At 37.2% G+C, this 26,188-nt stretch overlaps 1 protein-coding gene across 1 annotated transcript in view; it reads right to left on the bottom strand.

Moving 5' to 3' along the window:
• Positions 1–26,188, bottom strand: part of ADAMTS19 (ADAM metallopeptidase with thrombospondin type 1 motif 19) — a 138,224-nt gene that overhangs the window by 100,770 nt on the left and 11,266 nt on the right. Inside the window, exons 3-6 of the mRNA XM_017822451.1 lie at positions 11,818–11,983; positions 2,417–2,589; positions 1,403–1,486; positions 130–287 (exon numbers count right to left, since the gene is read on the bottom strand). Of these exons, the coding sequence (XP_017677940.1) occupies positions 130–287; positions 1,403–1,486; positions 2,417–2,589; positions 11,818–11,983 (581 nt within the window). The remainder of the gene's footprint in view (positions 1–129; positions 288–1,402; positions 1,487–2,416; positions 2,590–11,817; positions 11,984–26,188) is intronic.

Raw genomic sequence — 26,188 nt, 5'->3', positions numbered from 1 at the left:
ATCACCTTTGAGTTCAGGAAAGATGCCTCAAGTTGCACAATTCCTGTGTTGGTCATCTATCAAGTCCTTTGATCTATGTTCATATTAGGGTTTTTGCCTATTTTTAATGCTCATCTTTTATTATTTTACCTTGTGATCAGTATGGCTGCATCAATTGAAGACATGTCTTCTCCCCAGCTTGTTGACATTTCTAAGTGTATATCATTCTTCTTGCCAAATTCTTCATGTTGCCATTTACAAAAGCTTTCCAGCATTTTTTCCCCATGATGTCCAATATACATATCTGCCTGGAAATTAAAAAAAAATTAATGTTATTAAAATTATGATTCTCTAAATAGAATTCAGATGCTTCTTTGACTGAGTTAGTAAAAATATTCTGCCTTTTATGGCATAATATATTCAAAGCAAAACAACTCAAACTTCAGGATCAGAGACCACCTTTTTCTCATATCAAAGATACAAAGGGAGACAGTGCACTGAAAAGTGTACATGAGTCTCTTCACCTGAACTCTTATTTATTTTCTGATCTTTCGTTATCCACAGTGAAGAAAAGAATAAAGGTGTGAAGATCCAGAATTTGATCACTAAATGAGATTTCGTCAACTGCCGAGAGGAACTGAAGGAAGAAATACTTGCTTCTTCAATGGAAAAACATAATATTTTAAAATTAGAATTGTGGATAAGGGAACTAAGTCAAGTATGAAAGGATTTGCATAAGATTTTGTAGAAAAGAAACCAAACAAGAAATCAAGTTGACATTGTCCTGAAATAAGATATAAAACCCACAGGTTAATGGAAAATCTCAGTCAGGGTATCAACCAACTTGTCTTTCTTTAGAAAAAAGAACAATATTTGCGATGATGTCTGAAAAGGGTAAAAGAAGTGCTTTATCATGTCACCTTTTGTTTGTCTAGGGATTAGCTAACAAAGAACATCGGTACTCCTTCTACTGCCCATTTGGTTTAAGGGGGATGATTTTTGTATTAAGCCATACAAATGCTCAAAAGGCAGAGCAGAGGCAGACTTTGTTAAGATCCACCTGATTTCCACAAGGAAACTTTGATTGACTTTTGACTGCAAGAACAGTCTCGATACATGCAGCACATAAATTACAGAGACACAGAATCACTGAGCCTGACTCACAAGTGAATGGTCTGTACAGGGATCAAACCCATGACCTTGGTGTTATCAGCACCGTGCTCCAACCAACCGAGCTAATCTCAATTAGGAGAAGCCTAATCTTCACTGGGGCTGCCCATCAGTGAAAATAACTAAGTAATGCACAAAAGCTAACTGAGGAAATTTGCTAGCCTCTAAAGCTGGTGAATATTGCAAGCCTTTGGAGCAACAAACTAAGTAGCATTACCCTCAACAGGCTAAGACAAAGGTAATAAATACTTACTGGAGTCTCATGAAGGAGGACAAGCTTAGTCACTCGAAGGTTTACTTGTAGTCCAAGACTCTTGTGCTGGAAAAGGTTAAAAACCTAAGATAAAAAACAGCAAATAAAAACATGTGCTTGTATTGCACACAACACACTGTATACTAAAAATAGTAGAACCTCAAAACATTCTCATATTCCACCGTGACTGCTTTAATATTCCAAAAATTGAACACAACATTAAGCTAATATACTGTGTTGGCTTTCTGAAAGAAAAAAGAGAGCTTAGCCAATACTCATTCCAGAAGCACAAAAAAAGACCTTTCCCCCTCAGTGGCCATGACCACTTCACAAACTGTAATCTGTTTCTCCAAATATTTACATGTGCATTTAATACTGTTCACATGAAAATTTCTGTTCAGTTAAATCCACGATCAGGGCCCAGGTGGCTTGACCCAACCTCTAACTCTAGGTCTCTAACTTTCCCTATCCTTCAGAATAGCTAAAGTTTATATTAATTGCTCAGCTTATGCTCCTTCTTTAGGACAATCTCCTCTTGTCAGTACAGATGCAATTTTTTCAATGCTTTATGCACCAAATTAGTGCACTACAGCTCCAGATAGAGCTGGGAGGGAATGTAACTGTCCAAGTCCATTCCTCTTTCATTTTTTTAGGCCACTAATGACCACACAATCCTTTTCTACAACATCATGTCTTCATAATAAGCACAGATCACCAGAAACAATCCAACACCACAACCTTTCCAACAACACCTTGGACTTCTAACCAAAAAGTAATCTTGTTCTCTCACTTTCAGGCTTCCCTGAAGATGTATGATCAGACAGCACAGACCAGTCTGCACCACCATGGTTTTATGCTGCAAAACATAAGGACTAAGCCCTAACAGCCTGTTGATGGTTGTGTGCTGACTGTCCCTTACAGGTGCTCAGTCAGAATCATCAGAAGGAACAACGAAATCAGCCACCGGTACGTGCACTGTTGGCAAAACATCAAAATTAATTTTAAATATCCTACCATGTTTAAGATGGTTAGAATAAATCTTCTGGCAGCATCTGTTCCATGATACGAAACCATAGCTGGATCTGCCACCACAACAGTTTCTATATTGTACTCCTGAGGTAACTTGTAAGAGTATCGCTTTCCTCTTCCGCTTTCTGATACTTTTTGATTCTTGGATTTTCTTTTGTCTGTAAAACAAAACACTGCTTGAGAAACTCATCCTTCAAGTTACCCCTACAGTACTTTTTAGGATTTGTTACCCTCGATTATGTTATAACTCTGTGGAATGTAATAGCAATGAACTTGGATATATACTTACTTGCCACAGCCAATGCTAAGGCTCATACTAAAGGTCTGTACTACGTATAAATATTAGTTCACACCAAGAAAACAGGAATCTTATCCATCTGTTCAAATAAAGTCAGAAACATTCTTTGCATTCTTTTTACCTAACATATTAATAGGAGAATATGTATGTCTCCTAGTTTGGTTTGTGGGAGAAAACTAAACTCACGTTGGGTCTGAAAGAAAAACAGTCCCACTGACATTGCAGAACTGGTGTCCGTCCACCTTCACAAAGCACAGAGAAAACATCCTGATGTAATTATATTCTACCATCCAAGATGACAAATGCAGATTTGCCACAAATCCAGCATTAGGAAAATACATGGGACAATTGGTGATTTGCAAAGATGAAAGAATATTTCAAATGAATGACAGAGAACGATATGTAGGATACAGATTTGTTAGAAACAGAATAGTGAAGTCCTACCGGCATGACTTCAAAGTCAGTACTGCTGTCACCATAAGGAGCTGAAGTAAAACAGCAAAACGAAACCCTGGAAACAGACCTCTAAACCTACAGAAAGCTACAAATCAAAAGCATGTTACATTTATGGTAAGGTAGAGCTTACTGCTGGTGTTAATTTTAGGTTTCCTCTCCAAAAACACCAGAAAATCCCTATTACTACTACAATACATATGAAAAAAGAAAAACTAGCTACAGTGAAACAGTTCAGGCCAGGTGGTGGTCAGATATACATACAGCAGTTAGCAACGACATTTTAAATGATTTAATACAAATTTAAATTTTAATAAAATTCAAAATAATTTAAAACAAAGTACAAAATGGAACTCCTTGTAATAGTCAAAGTTTGTTAGATTTTGTTGAGAGGAAGTAGAACTTCTGAGACTGATCTCATTGAAGTAACTGAAATCAAGTTTTTTCACCATCCATAATGGAATATTGGGCTCTCTGTTTTCAAAGAAAGTGATGCCTGAGATGACAATTATAAATACATGTTCTAGAAATAATCAAATATTCAGAGATTTTGAGGAAATATTTTGCAATTAATCAATCTCATATTTAATAGGAAAATTCCTATGGTTCTTTTTATAACACGACTACTCTCCAAAAAAATAAGTCACTCTTCAGGAAAGTGCTAAAAATATGCCTTAGAAGCCAATAAACTCACAAATTAAACTCAAAATATAAGATAATAGTGGAAGAGGGGTCTCTCTCCTTGTCCTTACAGGACAACTTGCCAGAAATTGACTGGAAGCATCACACAGCTGGTTCAACCTGGGCCAGAAGATTTCTAAGAAAACTTGGATGACTACTTTATGGAACAGGTCCTAAGGGATCCAGCTTGGAAAGATGCCCTCCTTGATCTACTGCTTGTCAACAGAGTGGATCTCATGAGCCAAGCGGAGATTGGTGGTCTCTTGGCCACAGTGAGCACAAAGTGATTGAATTCAAAATCTCCACAGGAACAAAAGTGCCAGCAAAACCTCAACTGTGGACATGAGGAGAGCAGACTTCAGGCTGCTCAGGGAATTAATAAGTAAGGTCCCCCTGGGAAAATGTTTTTTCAGGTGCTGGGGTCCATCAGTGCTGGTCACTTTTCAAACATCACCTCCTAAGGGCACAGGAGCAGCAATTCCCAAATGTTGGAAGTCAAGCAGCTGACGCAGAAGGCTGGCTTGGCTGAGCAGGGATCTTCTCTTTGAATTAAGGCAAAAAAGCAACTTGTATAGCCAGTGGAAGCAAGATCAAGTGACGTGGGAAGAATTCAGAGATGTTCCTTGCTGCTGTAGAGAGAAGATCCATGCAGTCAAAGCTCACTTGGGGTTGAAGGTGCCGGAAATGTGGGGGACAATAAAAAGTTTTTTTCAATACATTAATGGCAAAAGGCAGTATAGAAATGTTATCAACCCATTACAGGATGAGGATAGTCACCTCACAAACAGTGACAGAGAAAAGGTTGAGGTGTTTAATGCTTTCTTTGCTTCTGCCTTCAACATGGATGATAGACCAAGAAGGTCTCAGTGCCCTGAGTTGGAGGACCATTTACTGCCAGAATTATCAACTCCCAGTCAACCCTGAAACTGTGAGGATCTGCTGCTCCAGCTGGATCCCTACAAATCCATGAGGCCTGATGGGATTCATCCCATAATCCTCAAAGAGCTGGCTGATGTCATCACAAAACCTTTCTCAATGATTTTTGAGTGGTCTTGGGAATCCAGAAAGGTCCCAGCTGACTGGAAGCTGGTGAACATTGTGCCAGTTTTCAAGAAGGGTAAGAAGGAGGATCCTGGAAATTAGAGGCAGTCTCACTTCAGTGCCTGGTAAAGTCATGGAAAAGATTATTGTGGGAAGTATTGAAAAACACCAGAAAGACAATCCAGTCATCAGTCACAGCCAGCACGGCTTCGTGAGAGGAAAGTCCTGCTTATCAAACTCAATTTGCTTTTATGACAAGGTAACCCACCCAGCAGACCAAGGGAAGCCAGTTGATGTAATCCTCTTGGATTTTGGTAAAGCTTTCAATACTGTCTCTCACAGGATCCTTCTGGCCAAAATGTCCAGCCCACACCTGGATAAACACACCATGTGGTGGGTGAGCAGTTGGTTCACGGGTCAGGCACAGAGGGTAATAGTGGATGGGGTGACATCAGACTGGAGACCTGTCACTAGTGGGGTTCCACAGGGCTCCATCTTAGGTGGTCTTCAGCATCTTCATAAATGACTTCAACTCAAGACTGGAAGGGATACTGAACAAGTTTGCAGATGATACAAAACTGGGAGAAGCTGTTGACTCCCTCAAATGCAGGGAGGCCCTGCAGAGAGACCAAGACAAATGAGAGAACTGGGCAATCACCAAGTTCAACAAGGGGAAGTGCTGGATTCTGCATCTGGGATGGAGCAACCCCAGATGTATCTACAGACTGTGGAATGAGATGGTGGAAAGCAGTGCCATGGAAAGGGCCCTGGGGGTCCTGGTCGAAGTTGAATCTGAGCCAGCAGTGCCCTGGCAGCCAGGAGGGCCAACCCTGTCCTGGGGGCATCAGGCAAAGCATCACCAGCTGGTGGAGGGAGGGGATTGTCCTGCTCTGCTCTGACCTGGGGCGGCCTGACCTGAAATATTGTGGCAGTTTGGGGCACCAAAATACAGGAAGGATATGAAGCTGTTAGAGAGTCCAAAGGAGGCAACAAAATTGGTGAAAGGCCTTGAGGGGAAGCCGTGTGAGGAGCAGCTGAGGGCACTTGGTGTGTTCAGCTGGAGAAGAGGAGACTGAGGGGAGACCTCATTGCAGTTACAACTTCCTTGTGAGGGGAAGAGGAGGGGCAGGCACTGATCTCTGCTCTGTGGTGACCAGTGACAGGACTCCAGGGAATGCCTGAAGCTGTGTCAGGGGAGATTTAGGCTGGATATTAGAAAAATGTTCTTCCCCCTGAGGGTGGTTGGGCACTGAACAGGCTCCCCAGGGCAGTGGGCACAGCACCAAGGCTGACAGAGTTCAAGAAGCATTTGGATGATACTCTCAGGCACATGGTGTGACTCTTGGGGATGGTTCTGTGCAGGGCTAAGAGTTGGACATGATGATCCTTTATGGGTCCCTTCCAGTTCAGCATATTCTGTGATTCTGTAAAGAAGATTTAATGTAAATATAATGTAGATATATTTTTTCAATGTAACAAGTATGACATGCATGCTAAAAAAGGCTGTCCATCTTTTTCTGTAGTCATTTGTAAAAGATTATCTATGTGAGTGATTTAGTCCATCCCACTACATGCTAGAAAGGTTTACTGATTCCTATACAATTGGTGACAATGTAAAACACTGATAAGCATACACATTTACTAAAAGAAAAAAGTATATATTCTCCAGAAATAAACATTTGGTGTTTGATTTCCTAGAAGTAGAAACAGTTTATAAATTCATAAGCTATCTAAGATTAAATTTAAAGTCTCTCATTTTGAGCCTTCAGACACGTGTTTAGCTTCATAACTTCTGCTAGCCTCTAGCCTTATTCACGTTTCCTAACTGTGGATCTACAGCCTAGTTTATAAAGCATTATGTGTGTTTTCATCACTCTTTTGAGGATAATTTCTCATGAAGTTTCAGTGTCAGTATTTGTGCCAAAACCCCCACAGTCTAAAAGCTATACTACTATGATTTAATATACAAACATTTAATGCTGCAAGAGTAAGCTATAGATCTAAGTTTAAACAGTTGACTAATTTGGGTTAGAAAAGATCCCTCAGAAGCCATCTGGTCAATCTGCCTTCCTCATAGGCACAGTGATTGATTCCAGTGCAGTTTCCAGGAACAGTTTATTCATTCCTCATTTCTTTGTAAAAAACAGCATCTAGCCTGTACAGAGCAGTCTGTTAACACACCTCTCTAAAAGTTATGGCTAGGACTGCAGAATTGACAGTAAGCAGTCCACAATAAAATACAGCATTGTGCTAAACACTAAGGTCACTGTGGTCCCATAAACTGCAAACTCCTGAAACCTCAGCTTTTGGGATTGTAATGGATGAGAAGACTACACAGCTCTGCAGACAAGCTGTCTGCCAGGGGCTGTGCCCATCATTTGCCTTGGCTATCTGTCCCATTAACAAACCAATGGACAATCTGTTCTTGGCCAGCCAACCTTTCCCAAATTGCTGGCAGAAATCCCCATCACGAGATTTCATTTATCAGAAAATTGTAGCTCTTCCCTAAGAACTTCAAATAAATGGAATTAGTAATTTTGGTACTACTGGTATTCAAACAACTGCCACGGTTGCTGCCAGATAACAGGCAAAACAGGCTTTAGGTAAAAACACTTGCTTCTTTATATAGTCATAAATATAATTATAAAGTCATAAAAATTATAAAGAACAGGTCATTATTGAAGGTACAGTATGTAAGAGATAACAACTCCCGGAAAAAAACCACCAACATCAATCCTGCATGTGCTAGCAAGATAAAAGTCTGATTAAAGATGCACAAATTCATCTTAAAATTTGATTACATTGTCAAAATAAAAAGTAAATTCTACAGGAGTGTTCTGTGCAATAAGACTTCTATTTTGTGCACACATCAATTTATTACTTAAACTCAACTGACTGAAAGGAAAGCTTGGAATACTGCAGTACTCCAGCAAGAAGGCTAAAAATATTGCAGCAAGTACATCTGGCATTCAGTAGGCAATTAAGAGAAAATAACAAGAGTGTTAACAAAACAATAACCCCACCCAAACCCCCAAAAAGTATTTAAAGCCGGCTACTATATCCACAGGTTACATAAAGTGTCTGAGCCAACACTAAGAACAGGCTGTAACTACAGGACTGGTGGACCCCTACAAGTCCTCAGGCACAAAAGCATTTCCAGAGTATAGGCTCATGAGACCCAGACTACAGAGCAATCACCATCACTCACCAGGCTTTCTTTTCCCAGGGAAAAGAAAAACGGGTACCCTAGTCATACGGAAATTGCAGTACTCTGTCCAGATAGGGAATATCCAGGAACTTAAGCAGCCATGAGCTATACCACCACTACAGTTTGAATAGGGATTTAAATGCCTTCCTGCAGAGTGACAACTTTTTTCTAATCCAAGGAACAGAAGTGAATATCTCAAGTAGTACTAGTCTCCACCTCATAGGTCCAGAGCTATGACAAAGATTGTTTATGCATTTTATTTCATGACTATCACATAGAAACAGGCTGCAGAGCAAGAATCAACACAGCTCTCCCAGCTGGGTACCCAGTCTACATCCCAAAAAGTAAAACTTCACCATTTGATTCAGTGAAATTTAGCGGGCTTTTTCCTGCTGAACTGCATCACGCTAAGAGGAGAAGCACACTGGTAGCCCAGGACAGTATACTGTTTATTGCCAGAACTAAGAAGTAGAAGAGGAGTCTTCCAGTCTCAAAAATTCAGATGGGATTCAAAATTCACACTTAACATATCCTGGACGAGGTCTCACTTCGTGTAAAGGAATGACTACTTGAGAAGATTTTTTTTTTCCCCCAAAGCTTCAGATTAGGTAGGGGGAAAATAACTTAGCTTCCCAATATGGCCCTTTGCTCTAATTACAACCTCTCTCCCATTTTCTCTGTAACATGCTCCTGAACTGGTTGCTTTTAAAGGTTTCCTGGGCCATGTGCTAAAGAAAGGTGTGATGTGTAAGGTCTGTGCATGTGCAACTGGCTTACATATGTAAATAAATCATACACACTTTCCACAAAAGTACTTACATGCACAATGTTACCAATCAAGAAAGCATCTGCTTCTGTTAGTATGACTCCCTCCCTCCCCTAATTACTAAGAAAACCACCCCATTCACAAAAACAAGTTCTTTGTTCTCTCCAAACAAGTTTGGCTGTGTAGCAAATTTCAATCCAGCCCTCAACAGTAACGGACAACAAACAATACCTTCTTTGATTGCCTCTGCTAGTTCTCCATGAAAAGCTATTATTTCCAATAGTGATCCTTCAACACCTCTAGCACAGACATTCATTCCTTCTTAACGATGATTACAGTTCATCACTGGCAATACACATTTGCTTGATAGGTAGCCAGCCTTTGAGACCAATTTGGATCAAAACCAGCAGCACAAATACCTGTCCCAGAGCACCTATTCTGACACACAAGTACTGTAGAAGCAAGAGATCCGGTTGTAAGATAGGTCCCTACTGCTGAGAAGTTTCCATATTACTGAGTTGCTCTGTGCTGCAGAGCTACGCTTCTACTAAAGGCAGCTGTGCCTTCTGAGACTATCTCAGAAGCCCATATACTCATTTGTTTTATATCTGTTCAACTGATCCACTTAGTTCAGGATTTGACTTAGAATTTCTAAAATATTGATGTAAAGGCTTATTATTGATGCTTCAACCCACCTTTAAATCTCTGTCTGTAACGTTAATATTTTATTAACGTTATAGCTAACTATAGTATTAGCTAACTTCATGTCACACCAGCAAATTGTTCCCAGCATACACAGAGCTTTTAAGCATGTAACTTACTGCAGCCCCTCTTATTAAAATAATTTATACCTGCAGAGTGAGGGACTGGTCTTGCTAGTACAACAGCATCAGTAAGAAACAGCAGATATTTATACCCTCCGGGAATAAAGCTGTGCCAGAAGATGCTAATCAGTTATGCACAGCTTGAACTATTCTGAAATTTAAAAGCTGGTAGTAGAGATAATAAAACTTACTTCAAGCAAATATTTGAATCTCTGTTGACAGACTATTTGCAACAAGTCAGAGCCTTGAGAGTAAGATTATTATAAAAGAATAAGCTGACTTTTCTGTTTTAGAGCATAAGAGCATAGAGGATATCTGGCAATGAACATCACAGAAAAACTCTTCTTACAGAAGAGTTTGCATCTTTACTCATTTTATTACCCATCATGGTTTGCTATTTGTCAGATGCCCCTCTCACTTCACAGTGCACACACCATGCATACTTTTGATTTTCTCTTTCTCATTCCCAAACACATGCAGGTATGGATACTCTTAACTTATTTATCACTAATAGGAAAGAATAAACAGTTTTACCTTATGTGAACAATTTCTGCTAATATAGAAAACTTCACTTTAAGATAAGCAGTGTCAATAAAATACAATGCCTAGAAGAGTAATATAGAGTCTGATGGAGGAAGTTACATGTCATTTGTTTAGTCCTGCTTAATAGCTACAATAACAGCCTTGTTTTGCCGATTTATCTTTGATTTCAAACTGTGGATGTATGCCTAACTATAAAAACAATACTTCAAAAATCGGGGGGGGGGAAATAACACACAAAAAAAAAAGCCTGTCACAGTTATTCTGTAACCATATAAAATGTTCAGGAAGGATTAGATAGCCACAGAAAAGCACAGCCTGAAAGTGATCCCTGGAAGGCAGCTAGTCCAACCTCCTGCACTAGTCGATACAAATGTCAAAGTCTGATTAGCTCTCTTAGAGCCATTTCCAGTTAAGTTTTATAAATGTCTGAGGACATGGACTCAACAGCCTCACTCTTGCAGTGCCAAGCATTCTTGCTGAGACTTTTTTTTTTCCTTATGCAAATTGAAATTTCCTTGAATGCAAGTTACAGCTGTTGTCTGTCACAGCATACCCCTAAGGAATGTCTGGCTTCATCTTCTCTCTGCAGACCCTTAGGCACCAGAAAACTGCAGCTGCATCCTTCCTTTACCTTTCCTTACCTATCTGAAATAACTCAGTTCCTTCTGCCTTGCCCCAAATATAAAATCCAGCTCTCTACTCACATCAGTTACCTCTGCCATTTCTTTCACTTTGTCGGTATCTCAGTTATGCATGAAAAACATGCCTACAAATGTGCACTCATCCTGGTTGATTTCCTGAAGAAAAACAATTTCTGACAGCATTAGAAACACCCTCAGCTCATGCTGAGGTCAAAAGACTGAGATGCCCTCTGGCCTTTGAAGAAGGTGAGCTGATGATGAAGCAGGAACAACGGAATGTCATCTGTCACAAAACCCAGTTTTACTTCTCCATTGAAGACAATTAAGTCATCACCATGTGCCAAATTTTTGTTGAAACCCTTCTACTTCAACGGCTTCTTCTAGCTGTCATTGACAAAGATGCATTAGGATTGTTTCATACAGGTCTTCTGAGTGTAAATCATAGAACCAGAACACTTATAAAAATCATTTTAATTCAGTGTCAGACACATTTGAAAGGTCAAGACTTATTTCTAACCAAGGCTAGGAAGAACTCTTCAACACACTCCAGCCTTTTAAAACAGAAAATTAAGTAGAAGCCTTGCATATAACGAGTAATTAAGCAACTACGAAGATGGAAAAAAAATAGATTGTAATTATTAAGTTGAAGGAGAAAAATGATCCAAAGAGTTCTACTTTCATATACAAATGGAAATTAAGAAGCAATGTCTATTCCTCAATGGACAGTTCCCTCTTCCAACAAGTAAAATTGCAGCCTCAGCTTGCCCACCTCAAAGTTCACCGTAAGGTACTGCTACGAGAACGATTAGATTTGCTTTTGTTGTTTGGTTTTTGATTGCTTTTGTTGTTTGGTTTTTTTTAACTGGCATCTACTTATCTTAAAAAAACGTATTTGCCGCGTTAGAACTTTTCAGCACAGTTTGTGTGTTACCTGTAACCACACCACAGTACTGGTTCTGAGGAGCTGGCCTTTCGGTGACTTTCTCCTCTGTGGACCTTTTCCGTCTGTACACCCTGTGTGCGTGGCCTGTCACAGCCAAAGTGCGATTGAGTGGCTCAATAAATATGAAGTCCTCATTAATCTGTATAAACCCCATCTGCAAAGGAAAACAAAACGGACACACGAGACTTTACTAACTTGTGCACGGTCCTGCAGAAGAAAAAAAACCAAAAAACACAAAACTCCCATTTAAGAAAACGCTTTGTTTTAGTAACCTTATGAGTAAAGTGACTACCTTTGTGTTTTACAAGCTTTCTACTTAGAAGAACTAGAATAGCTTTCATTTATTTCAACTAAATCTGGGTGGGTGGGTGGCTACCTGCCAGTAGCATATGCACAGTAAAAGATACGGAATGTTAAAAGTTTGGTTTAGGAGACCCAGGGGGTCATTTAAATACATACAGCATTTACAGAAAAGTCTATACACTGGTTTTATTATTCAGTGTATTGTCACATTTTCAGATAACTATATTTAATGAAATAACAGGAACAATTTAAGGCATAAGAATACATCCTGAACAAATGTGAAGATGGAAAAGACATCTTGTGGCACTCCTTTTACACTCAGTCAAATTTAAAACAAAAAAAAACCAATCCAAACCTATAAAAAAAGGCAGCAATCCCTCCTTAGTTGCCGGCAGTTACACCAGAAAAATATTTTAATACAGCCACTTACTTGTTTAGCTCCTCCCCATCCCAAAATATTTATACACACAAACATACATGAAAAGTTAACACACCAGATGCACATTTAATATTAACAGAGTGTGGCCAAAGTTAAAAAAATACTATAAAACATATTTATGTAAATACCATACAAATCTAACTCAGCTCAAATTGTTAAGCTGCCAACACATACAAGTTCTATCAAGAGTAAAGCGGGAGACAGAAAGATTTTGGGGGCGTTTTTTCCCACATCAGCAAGAGTGACAGTAAACTTACTCATTTTCTAAACTTAAAAATCCTGTTAAACAGTTTTTGCTACAGAAAGGAAACAAGGTGATGCATCTGGCTAAGAGAAGCAAAAAGCTCTTCTCTATGTTTCTGTGTCGCATCAATGGAGAGAAATAGAAAACAATTTTGTTTCTTCTGGAATTATGTAGGTGCCATTATCACATTGGATATCCTGCCTGACATATGGATAAATCATCCAAAAAGTATTCTGACCCAAGCAAGAAAACAAACTCAAATTTCATATGTGGTACAAACCACAATTTCCTTCAAGAGCAGGTGGGCATTACTTTAAAAAGAAAAAATCCAATAAAATCTTTCTGCACAATCATATGAAATAAATGTGAATACATGTATTTAGTTTTTCAATCAGCTACACTAGTTAAGGAATGCTGAACAGATATTGAAAGGTCATCATTAACACTGTACACAAACATAAAATATCTGGAGTTTTGGCTGTTCCTTTTCCTTTTTGCACTTGCTTTTTTAGGTTCAGTTCATCATGAGGTTTAAATGTTACACATTAGAAGATTAGCTAGTTATGTATCACTAAGTACTTTCTATACACCTGCAAGATAACACTTCTATGCATCTGGAAAAATGTTATTTTTACATAAGAATTAACTTTTCTAATGTAAATTATGAGTGAAATTAATTTTTATTTAAAAGGATAGTTCTCAAATACTAGTAAAATGCATAGACTACTTTTCATTTGATTTTTATGTCTGATGCTGAATTTCACTCAGGCATAGATTATTTTATTTTTTTTAAAGAATTATTTAGACTATGAAAGATGTTGATAAACTCTGGGTATAGAACAGGAGTAGCAGTCCATTAGGTGGTGCTGCAAGTTTTCCCTGTCCACCAACCAAAAACAAGGCCTTAGTCCTACGACTCAGTCGTAGAACGTTTGCCATATTTCTTCTGTCTTCATTCTCTTCTCTGCAAATTGAAACCAGAGCTTTAAGATTATGCTCTTCAGACTGCCAACTGAAAAGCTGTGCTATGACCACCGACATTTAATGTTTTCTTTCAGCTCCTTGCATAAACCGAATTTTAACTCAATGGTTGAGAAATCAAAAAAAATATTGCCAGTTTCCTGAGTCAGAAGTTAAAAAACAGTGATGTAAAGTTACATGTATGCAAATGGGTAATTTTCAGACAAATCTGGGTAACCAAATAATCTCTGTTATCATTCTGACTGTTTTTGAAAAAAAAAAAAAAAAGGCTATTTCTTCGTCTGTTGGACAATTTCACAAGTAGAAAAGGGAAAATGAAGCTGTATCCTTGCCAACCATACCCTTATTTTTCCATAATCATTAGAAGTGGGGTTAAGGAGATCTTCTACCATGGAAGTGAACACAGAAAGTAGAGAAAATCAAAGTCATGCATTAAAGCACCACAGTTTCCGTACTTTTTCAGACATTGAATACCAGGGGCAATTGCAGCCTTTAGACAATTCCAATAGCAAAAGTTCCATGCCATGAAAACGCACAGCAAAACAAAGATTAAAAAAAAACGTAAAAATGAAAACCCCTAATATGCATCTGGGTTACAACTCTGAGTTCTGAGGAACTAACCCATCTTCCAGCAGTTTCATCTGAGGAAGTACCACTGCTCACAGCTGCAACTGAAAACCCTACCAGGATGCTGGAACTAATCTCAGGCAAAGGTAACATAACATGCCATTGTCATGCATGTTACCTGAAAAAAATTAAGCAACCTTAAATGTAGCACACACATCTCACTAGACTTCAAGCCCAGCACAGTCTCATTTGGCAACAAATTCCTCAGATTTTCTAAGTAAGGATGAACCAGGTACTTGCTCTGCTTTTTATTTATTTTGTGCAGTAAAGAGACACTTTAAGGATAGGGCAAACTTCACCAAATGATGGGGAAGTAAAACTTGACCTACAGAAAATTAATTTACTGCCAAATTAAAGCAGATTTGGATAGTAGAAAACAAAGAGAAACGAAAACATCTTCCCCCAGTACTCTGAGTGCCACAGGGCAGGTGGAGAGCAGGGGGTATGGCCAGCTGTAATAGTTTCAGTTTAGGACTTCCTGCAGTCAACTCTCTATTGCTTCATGAAGCAAATGTACACAAGGACAGGTTGTACAAGACTGTATTTCTTCATGCTCAGGCAAGTATCAGGCAGGAAAAAAGTGTATGGTATCAGACGCAGAAAATGTACGTATCATTTAATACACATATTACAGCCATCAGCACCAAAATATGTCATCTGCAGTATAAAAATGAAAGGTTCTCTTCAATGTACCATGCAAGAAAAACAACTCTTGTTTACAAGTTCAATATTTATTTATTTTGAAACATAATCTCATAATAGACTTCGTATTATTTGTCAAACATCACAGAACCTAAGATTTCTTCCTGAGTACAGAGGCAAAATCTTTAGTTTGTATATCAGTATCCCCATCTGAAGAATGTCTTCCTCCACGATTTTATAAGTCCAGATTAAATTTAGTATCATGATTCTAACAATGCTTTCAGAACCTGACTCCAGCTGAAACACAACAAAAATAGAATCTCCAGCTCATACTAAAGAGAATAATAAAGCAAGCTCACAACAAGTTTACAAACTGTGTAAATAACAGTGTAAGAACTTCACATGCTCTTGTTATTCAAACACACTACTGCTTTCCATCTTTAAGAACCTCCATTGCCTAAGGCTGAAGAAATATGTCATAAGGGCCAGCAACTTCTGTCTTCAGTTAACTGCATTTCATGGCTCTGCACATCATATACAGCATGCTTCTCCTAAAGGTTTTCTCCACCTGCCTGCTCACTCCACTCTGCTGCAGAGTTGGGAGACATCAAAGCAGGGAGAAAAGTCAGTATTATCACTGCTGACATAGCATTCAATCCAATCCTTTCTGGGATCCATTTTAATGGTAGGTCTGTGCCTTAAGAAAGTTCACAGACATGTACCTTATACTACTGACAATGGAAAAACATTCAGACTCTTATGCAGAGACCACTGGGATAAAATAATCCATTCAGGTACTAACCCCCAAATTCGAGATCTGAAGAAACAATTTTTCCATGGCTCTTAAATCCTTCCCCAATCCTGTACTTCCAGTCTGGTTTAAGACACACACTACTCTGAATCCTTAGAGAAATCCTTCTCTACAGCATGCTGCTCTCATGTTTAAGCTCATGACTAGTTTTAGCAAAAGCTGATGTTGCACATACAAAAGGATTTCTTCATTTTTGTTATATACAAATCAAGTTGAACAGTGAAGTGCCCAAAATTGAGATGGGTCTGCATATTCTGACACATTTCAACACGTGCCATCATTGAAATAACCTTACTCAACTGAGAACAATCTCTCAAGACAACAGCGGAGAGTGAAGTGTAAGTTGATCACAGAAAGGACACAAATCCAAAGGAATCAGATTTCTTAAAAAGAAAATGAAGTAACGGAGACTAATGGATAAAGAAACTATAGGTATCAGGTCTATTGACAGGGTCTGTGACTTTTTACCCCTCAAACTACCATCAGCCAAACCTCTAAGATGTTTGGCATTTCCTATAGATTCCAAATTTCCTGTTTCCTAACCAGAAATAAAATATTTCCTTTTTTAATACCTAAATCTCTCTCTATAAACACATTAATTGAAATCACTGCTGTATTGAGTGCAAGGGCTGGTTAAATTGCCAATATTCTAATATTTGCTATGATTTTTAAACTGTCTTCACAGTTCAGGATGATATCTATACAAAGAATAGCCTACCTAAGAAGTAACCACAAACAGTCATTGACTACCACCACAATAAAAATATTTTAATAATTCTATGTGTGCAATGAATTATTTTGTTACACAAGTTTGCGATCTATCACAAGATGTTACCAGTTATTTCACTTATTATCCCTTGATTTTAAAATCACTTTAAACAACATATAATTGTATACACTGAAGACTAGCAGTGAACATTCTATGATACCATTTTAAGACATATCATATTTTATATGAGGAATTGCAACAAGACACAATCCCTTTTCTTTTTTTTTTAATAGAAATACTGTGGAAATCTATTAATCCTACTTCAACTTTTCCCTATTCTTCCTGATTTATGCTTATAAATTAAAAGTTCCAACTCAGAGTTAAATCATCTCTCCATTAGAATCCATGTATATTTCTTTATATGTGCAGTTAAGTCATAACTTTAAAGAGAATAATCCAGGATAGCAAACACCACAGCACTGCCAAAATACAGCACCAACAGCAACACAACCTTTTGTTCAAGCTTACATTCCATTTTTTTAGCTCTGCAACATGAATGCTACTTTTACTTTTTTAAAATCAGCTTTACTTAGATAGAGTAGTTTTTCAAGTAGAAATTAAATGCATTTCATTGTGGAGAAAACTCTTCCTTTCATACAAAATGTCCTTTCAGACAAAAATGAAAACATTTTATCTGGACTGTACAGCGTTTCCCACTTAGTGAAGAGCAGCAGAGAAGCAGCAAATTTACCTGGTGGCAAGAATATCTCACCAGCAACACATTGTTCTATAGCCATGTTCCAAACTCACTGCCTACAAGCTTCCCAGGACAGTTTCAGGTTCTGAATTTCAATTGTTCAGTTCTCAGTAATGTGCAGTCTATCTCGTTGAAGACTTGTGTTCTTCCAGTGGTATTTTTACAAAGTACAGCTCAACTGAGAAAAGGTATTTGAGTTTCAGCTGGGAAGCTGGTGTCAGGCTACATTCTCTGCAAGAATCCCACAGCTCTGAAAAAACCTGCTCACCCAAATGGTCCCAAATAGTGCTGAACTTTTTCACTGAGAAGCTCACATTTCTTTTCCCTGCATAAAATCTGAGATTAGAAGGTAAACCTCTGTGATTAGAATATCTATCTTTAAACTGCAGGCTGCACTTCTAAGATATAAAAGACACATAAATTCTGCACAGCTTATTTACACACTGCCCACTTACAGAGTACAAATAGTGTAAATTACATGACTAGTTTTTCACATTTGGGATGTACTTTTAATATATGAAAAAGGCATTTGCAGAAATGTCTCAGTTGTGTTTAATGTATTCTTTGTGATGGCCTTAGATTTTATTGGACTTTAGACAAAAATGCTGCATTATAATAAGAAGTTCACAGCTTATAATGATCAGTACTCATATCTCCAAGATAAAGAGTCAAAAGTCAGAACTGTTATAGGGAAAGTTCTCATGTACATCTGAAGTAATTAACTATCAAGCTGCAACCTGTCTGCACAGCTGCAATACAGTGTCTTTAAAGGTAAAGGATGCATTTCACACACTTATCTTAAGGTGATGAACAAAAACCCCAAAGACATTGTAAATCTATAAGCATAGATAGTTTAACCTATGATTTCCCAAGCAGGTCAAAAGAGCTTTTCAATGCTTACAGGTAAAATTCTCACTGATAACACTAAGCTTTAAAGTGTTTCAATTAATTCTATCTTAAAGAAAGGAAGAAAAAAGCTGCAAAGGCAGATATATCAACAAAGGTCTATGTCAAAAATCTGTATGTATCACTACAATGTTCTAATCTCCTTATCCCTGTTTCACATCTGTTTTTTGTTTCAGGATTGTCACTTTTATCACAGGTCCCATGGTATCTGGGTTTACCATAAAAGCTCTCATCTCTTTTGCTTTCTTCTGGAGTTTTCTAAATCCACAACAATCCATGCCAAAGATGAAAAGCTGAAATATTCCCCATGATACAATACATGATCATAATAATAAATGTGCAATGGTGATATCTGATTTATATTTCATGGAATTTATATCTAATTGGCTTTAGCCTACATGATGTATAGTTAAGATTCCTTATAATGAAGATATTACCTAAAATATGCTACGAACTGGTACACAATTCACAAGGCTAAACAAAAGAGTACAAATCCCTTTTTTCTTAAAGACTAACACAAATTTCAGAGCAAGTACAAATTCCCTAGTTTCCAGCAGAGCATACCCATCTTTCATGATCATCATCTTAAGCAGATTCTGGGGTTTTACGAACAATAACATTAAAATGCTGAAGTAGTTATTACACTTGCCACACTCCTCACCCTCAGAAAAATCCACATAGATGCAGGAAAGTATTTGTGTTGTTACTCAGCAGCACTCGCTATGCTACTCCCCATTAAACAGGTGCTCACTACACACGAAATGAAACTGCAAATAAAAACCACAAAATTTATCGATTCTAGACTCTCTCGTTTATTTTTAGTTCCTTTTTCAGACAAAAGCACCTCTTCACATGCCAGCTACTCTCTGTTCTTATTACAAATACCGACTGGCTGTAGATTCTTGCAACCCATACTGTCCCATCAATCAGAGAGTCCCCTGCTGCAGCTTGTGCCACTGTGTTCAGAAATATTAGTGCATTTTCAACCACTGTGTATTTGACCTTTAACCTCCAGAAGAATTTAGTAGAACTGATAAACCAATTGCAAAGTGCTGAAATTAACGTGTTCAAACCCTCTTTCTTTTCCCGTGCCCAAGAAGCTCTTGCCTGGGTTCCAGCTGATTAAACCGTGGGTCAAAGGATCAAAAACTCCTGAACTTAGGAAGGATTTGTGATGAAGTAAAATGCACCCCTGCACAAGAAAAAGCTGTGTATTCTATAAAAGGATAAAAAAACCCAGCAGGAAAAGACCACCTGCTACCAAGTGAATCCTCTGGACTTCTTCAATGCTGATTGGAGCACTTGGTATTAACACAGGCCATGCATATTATTCAGAACAAAGGACACTGTCTTGATGGAAGCACCAGCTGAGGGAACAGTTGGCTTGTTCCTGCAGTGACTTACCTAGCACAATGGATTTTCAGCTTTCTTATTACTGTCTCAAAGTCATATAAAGCCATTTACTCTTCTTATTCTAGACAGGAAATCAAACATTTTAAAGGAAATTTATAAATCACCTGTAAAATTGTAGATTTGCTTATAAATGTCACCTGAATATTGAAACAGACTCAGCTAAACTCAACTTCCTAAGTCAAATAAAATTTTCCCTTTAGGTCATATGCAGCATGTATTATTGCAATATTTTCACTATACCACCTAGTTGTCACTGCTTAAGTCCTGTAGTACTGAAAAAAATTATGAAGAATTAGAAAGTCTAGAACAGACAATGCAAATTACCTCTGTATTTTAGATGTCTTAGATCCACAGATCAAGTCCAGTCTTCTATGCATTCAAGATTTTGTAAAACAGAGGCTTTCTTACACTTACCCTTGTAACACCAATCCTTTGTCAGACTACATTTCTTTTTAATGTATTCCCTGCTACTGTTAATTAAAATAGTTTCAGCAGAATTGCTGCTGTATTATTTTACTCTTCTTATTTGAAATATTTCATATTTTTATCTTCTAACACTTGGAAATTTCTCCAATTTTCTACCTTTATTGATTCATGGCCATTTTTTTTTTAGATCCATCTGCCCCAGGGTCTACATTGCTTTCCTTCTGGGCCAGCTTTCCAGGTTCCTTGATGTTCACGCCAATGTTTTAATGGAAGGTAATCATACTGTATTGCAATTTCTGCTGTGTGATGATAAACACACCAGCCTTTGACTGTTGCTTGATGAAATAGGTTTTACTACTAATTATCCTTGTAGCCACAATTGAATTCCTCTCTCTGAACATCAGCAAACAGATTTTTTACTGGAACTCTTTGTCTGTCAGATAAATTTCTGAGAGCTGGACTTTGGAGCAGTCGTAGGAAGTTGCTTCAAAGGTACCTCTTCCACTGAAAGGCACCCAGTTTCACATGGAGAATGAAGTCTTAAAGAAGTGGGAAAGTAAAGAACAACAGTAAAACATGTTACAGGACCACTGCATATAACACACTTCCTACTCCTTGCTATTTCCAGTTCGTTATTTTACAGTCATTGTTACATCTGACATTCAGTTTTTATAAAATATAACTTTTTCCATCTCAATTCCCTAGATCTTACTACTTTTATCTGTTAGTCTTTGATGCTACTTACTTTTATTAAGGCATAAGGCATGCAATATGTTACTAGCTAGATACAGTGGTGAAAATTACTTCACCTAAGTAATGTGCACACAAGTTCATTACAACATCATGTATGCTTTCACAGTTTCTCATATAAAAACCCAAAAAATTAAGAACAACTTCCCCCCCCAAAAAAGAAAACCAAACCAAACCAACCAACCAACCAACCAAACAAAAAAAAATAAAAATCCCCAGCAAACTTTAAGAAGTTAACTGAAATTAAACATATGTTGTTCTTTTAACAGATCTATTGCTGTGAAAAATGTTTGGGGGAAGCATAAAAACTCTAAATGCTTTTTTTCCTGTGACCATGTTACACAGCTAAAATTACTCTGTAAGTAAATGTATTTTTTCACTAATTTGCAACTATCAAGATTCTAAATACACATCCTCCACAGCTTTACATCTATTAATCTGTCAAGTGTTTAGATGCTACATCCTTTCAAAGAGGAAGAAAATGAAAGGGAATATAAAGATGGTCTGGAATCCTGAGTTTGCAGTACATGAAATTCCATTTTCTTTCACTTAAATAGTTTCATTTTCCCTCAAGAAAAGTATTGCACAATTACATCTTTAAAATCATAAATTCAAAATTATTAACATCTAAATATTTATACTTAGAAACTACAAATTAAAAAATGCAGACTTAGCACAGGCATGTTCTTACTTCTTTTCTTTATGGAGCACTCTGGAAGTTTATGATGAACAGAAAACCTACAGTGATTACAGGTGACTTAATTTACAAAATTTTAAAATCAAACTAGCATTTCTGATCCAGGTGCTACAAGGCACTGTTGAAATGGAACTCAGTGTATGTGACAGTCACCTTAAAACCTATTTTCAAGCCACATTAGGTTAAAGACACACTGAAAAAAACCTGACTTTTAAATTAACTTAAATCAAAAAGCTATTTTATTAATTTGCTACAGGTAACTGTGCAAGGATTGACTAATATCATTAAGAATAAAGACAGCTATTGGCAAGCCAGACTTCATCAGCAGTGCAACTATTGTATGTTCAGAATATCCATAACTACACACAAGGCACACTCCATAATCCTTAAGAAGATAAATACGATACTTCCATCCTTAGATGCTGTAGATTTTATGGCAACCATGACTATGTCACAAAAGACAATATCATGTAGTTCTGCCAACCCAATAAATTAATGATCTCTTTCTGATCATTTCTGCCTTCAATCAGTAGCTCCTACCCTTTATTCTTATCTCTCAAGTAGTTTGGTTTCTATCACTAAAGAAACAGAAACCCTAAGAAAGGGCTAGAAAGCCTTAAATGTCTATTTACTTCAGTGGCATAAACAGAATTAATAAAATCATAAACTCATAGAATGGTTTGGGTTAGGAGGGACCTTAAAGATAATCTTGTTTCAATCCTCTGTCATGGGTAAGGACACCTTTCACTAGACCAGGTTGCTCAAAGCCCCATCTAACCTGACCTTGAATATTTCCAGGGAAGGGGTATCCCACAACTTCTCTGGGGCGACCTGTTCAAGTGCCACACCACCCTCACAGTAAAGAATTTCTCCCTAATTTATGGACTAAATCTACCCTCTTTCACTTTAAACCCATCCCCCCTTCTCCTCTTACTCCATGTACTTGTAAAAAGTCCCTCTCCAACTCTTTTGTAGGCCTCAGTCAGATCAGACATAGAATGTTAAAAGGGAAGACTAATGAGATTGTTATGGAAAAATCATTCAGGATGACGACTCTCAATCTGCTCTGGTCAATAAACGCTTAATAAAGCAAGATACAGAATTCCATCCTCCCTGTCTAAAGCCCAAGAAGATTCTGATCTGATTTCATATTGATTATGATCAATGGCAGCGCTTTGATAGTAAATACAAAATTGTTTTACATAATCAAGATTATGAATTTATGCTATGTAGAAAAATTCATTGCATATAGCTTTATGTAAAAAACCTAATTTATTTAAAAATAATAAGTAATGAATGGAACTAGAGATACTAAAGAGAGGAAAACTAGAAGGCAGTGTCTGTGCAAAAGTAACAAATTGGCCATCTGGTTTAGTTCTCTTCACTTGCATGAAAAAATACTATTAATAGGAAGTCAACTAAATAAAAATGGAATTATTTTATTAAAAGAACATAGAAACTTCCCATACTCACAACTCCAAATGATCATCTAAAATTATTTCTTCAGTGCTCTCTTAGCATTTTGGCTTTCAGGTTACGTATTTTGATCTGCCCTTATACGAGATCCAGAATTACTTTTTTTTATTTTTATGATCTCTCATTTTCACGTAGGGTTATGTTTCAAGAAGCTGGAAGACACAGTAACAAATGGGCCATGTCTTCAGTCTGGTTCATCAAAAACACAATGATCAGAGCTGCCTGTGATTCAAGCGCAGTTTCCACGTGAATGAAAGGAAGCGACTACCATTACGAAAGGAAGCATTAACCAACTACTGAGGCTGCTAAACCAAAGGGAAAAAAAATTCAAAAATGTCATATGCTTGAGTCCTATGGTCAAAGACCTTCATTTTGTCCCCTGCACAATCCTACATTAGACATACATTGTGTGTGGTTGCATGACTTCAACTCCATTGTTGGTGTAAGCACCAACTGGCTCATGAATGAAAATGCTTCTTGTCTGTTACCTCAAAATGTTCTGAAAAGCCTTACTTCATTTTGCTTCAAAAAGTATGCTGGAGCAATATGCTCAGCCAACCACAGATGACTAATACAAGCCAATAAAATAAACTACCATCAAAATGAAAAGCAAGATAAAATTATATTTGAACAAGCATGATACAGCCCTTTATTCGCAGAATTCAAATCAGAGATGACATAAATACCCATTTTTAAAACAGTCACTTAACCTGTAAATTGTGTCTATCGTTTTTCTAACTAAGGCATGATGTTGGTAATCATTTGGTTTTGTTCATCAAGTACATGCTCCATAAAATGGAACATGACCACTGACTTGCTGTCCAAAAAAAAAAAAAAAATCACAACCCCAGCTGTATCTCCTTTCCACAACAAATAACAACTTCTGTAAAGTAAGCCAGGATTTAAAAAAAATATTATTCCATAAAACTTAAGCTAAAAATTCTTTACAATGAACTGGTTTAGTGATATTTCAGATCACTTATTACACAACAACATTTCAGTAGTTATTAATACCATCTAAGAAATCTGTTTGCCCAGCTAAACATGAACAGTATAGAAAAAGGAACATCTGTGGAACCATATCACCTAAGGAAAAAATCCTGGCAATTAAGACTCAGTGCTTGTAAAGATATTTCTTTAGAACATTTTGGTGTAATATGAGTAACTTCAGCAATTCTTGTGGAAAGACTGAAAACCACTTTTTGAGGTATGAATCAAAGTACTAGTACCTTTAACTAACAAAACTTCATTAAGTCCATTTCTTGATTTAATCCCATCAGAATCTGAAACGCTATTTTATGCAGGCAAAAATGGAGTAATTTGCAAAGGATGAGCACTAAGCATCCTACAGCCAGTCCCATGCAGGAGATTAAAACAGAAAATATCAGCAACTCTGCCTGTAACCTACTTTAGATAAAACACCTAGAATAGTACCAAAGAGACCAATAAAAGGGATCCAAGTTTAAATTGATTCATCCATGTAAAACACTCAAATAGTGCATACCAATGAGTTACCATTGTTCAAACCCATGTGCTTTCATGGTAGCCACAGAAGGACACGGCACAGTTTCAAAACCCACCCCTGATTGCCCATAGAGAAATTTAATCTCTGCTAATCCTTATTGAAATATCTGCCCATGACTCTATTATTTTGGTTTTCTTCTGAGAGAGGGTCTGAACTGCCTTCATACACTATTTAATTCAAGGCAACACTCCACGAAACTCAGTTTCATTCAAATCTGCAATTTGCCAAAACTACTAACTGTGGAAAACAGTAATTCAAGAAAGGAAAATAAAAGGCTCAGAACTACAATTAGACAAATCAAGTTAGTCCATCTGTAAAATGAAGTTATGCTTAGGCTTTTTATATCTCTATCTAGAATTACATGAATCCAAAGCAGGCAGCTTTAAGAGAAATAAACAAGACTCTCACAATTTTTTTATAACTTTAGATTCACATTGCTTAAAAAGATTAAAAATATATAGAAGTCATATTCTGCTGTGACCCCACTCTTAACTGAAATTCAGATCTAATTTTTTTCCAAACTATGCAGAGTTTTTTGCTTTTAAGTTTAAATCTTGATTATCCTTTCCCTTTTTGAGGGAAAAAATTTACCTTTTTTTACGCACAGAAACTAAAGTTCTGCTACCCTTATGAGAGAAGGTACAATATCTAATTGTTTTTCAAGAACTATTATTTAAACTAAAAGGAGAATAGAAACCTGGGAGAACATTTTTTCCTTTTTTTTTTTGTTTTCTTTTAGTTAGAGATCTTGATTTTATGTGCATAAGAATACAAAAGGTGAGCAGAATGGAGTTTTGATATTAGCATCTTGAACCAAGTAGCATCAGTATGACTGGTCACTTTTAAGCAAATTTGTTTACATGAAATAAACAAAAGATTTATCACCCAACATGATACACAAAAAAATGAATTATTTACTTTCATAATTTCCAATGCAAACAATCTAGTATTAGTAGGGAAAAAAACAAAAAACAAAAACAAAACCAAAAAAAACCCAAACCCCAAAAAACAAACAATCAAAAACAAAGGGACACACAAGAAATCTGTTATTATGCTTCCTTAGATAGGTTACTACAGAAGAAACAGGTGATCAGACGGAAAAAGGGAAACATGCTAGAACTATCAGCCAGAAATTGGAAAAACAAGGTTTTTATATGCCTAGTTGCATCCCTTTTAGTCTATAAACCCTCTTCTTCTTTGAATTCCCTCACTCTCTCATGTGTTACTTAACAAATATTTGGGGTGAGGTACATTCATGTCAGAGAGGGACAAAACAGATTGGGGATTTCTTAGGCGTAAAACCACCTAAGCAACTTCCTGTCTCCTAATTTACAACAAGCTTTTCCATTCTCAGATTTTTCAAATTGCCTAAATTAGAAGAGTTTCATGCATAGCTTATGACAGAAACAGTTAAGAGAGCTTCAAGCTTAGAGTATTTCTTGAAAAAAAATTAAGCAAGACCGCAATTAAATATTAAGAGAATATGTGTCCCTTATCATGTTCCTTTTATTTGCTGCCTCCCACCTTCAGAAGAAAACCAAAGCACTTCATACATGCCTTGAGGCAAAGCTACATCTGAGTTTTCAGGATATAATCCAATTGCCAGGCTAATCAGAAAAAAAAAAAAAAAAAAAAAAAACAAGATCTAAAATA

This window comes from Lepidothrix coronata, unplaced genomic scaffold, assembly GCF_001604755.1.
Source record: "Lepidothrix coronata isolate B3197 unplaced genomic scaffold, Lepidothrix_coronata-1.0 Scaffold98, whole genome shotgun sequence".
Lineage (NCBI taxonomy): Eukaryota > Metazoa > Chordata > Aves > Passeriformes > Pipridae > Lepidothrix > Lepidothrix coronata.
The sequence above is the reverse complement of the archived record's forward strand: the minus strand, read 5'-3'. Positions and strand labels throughout refer to the sequence as shown.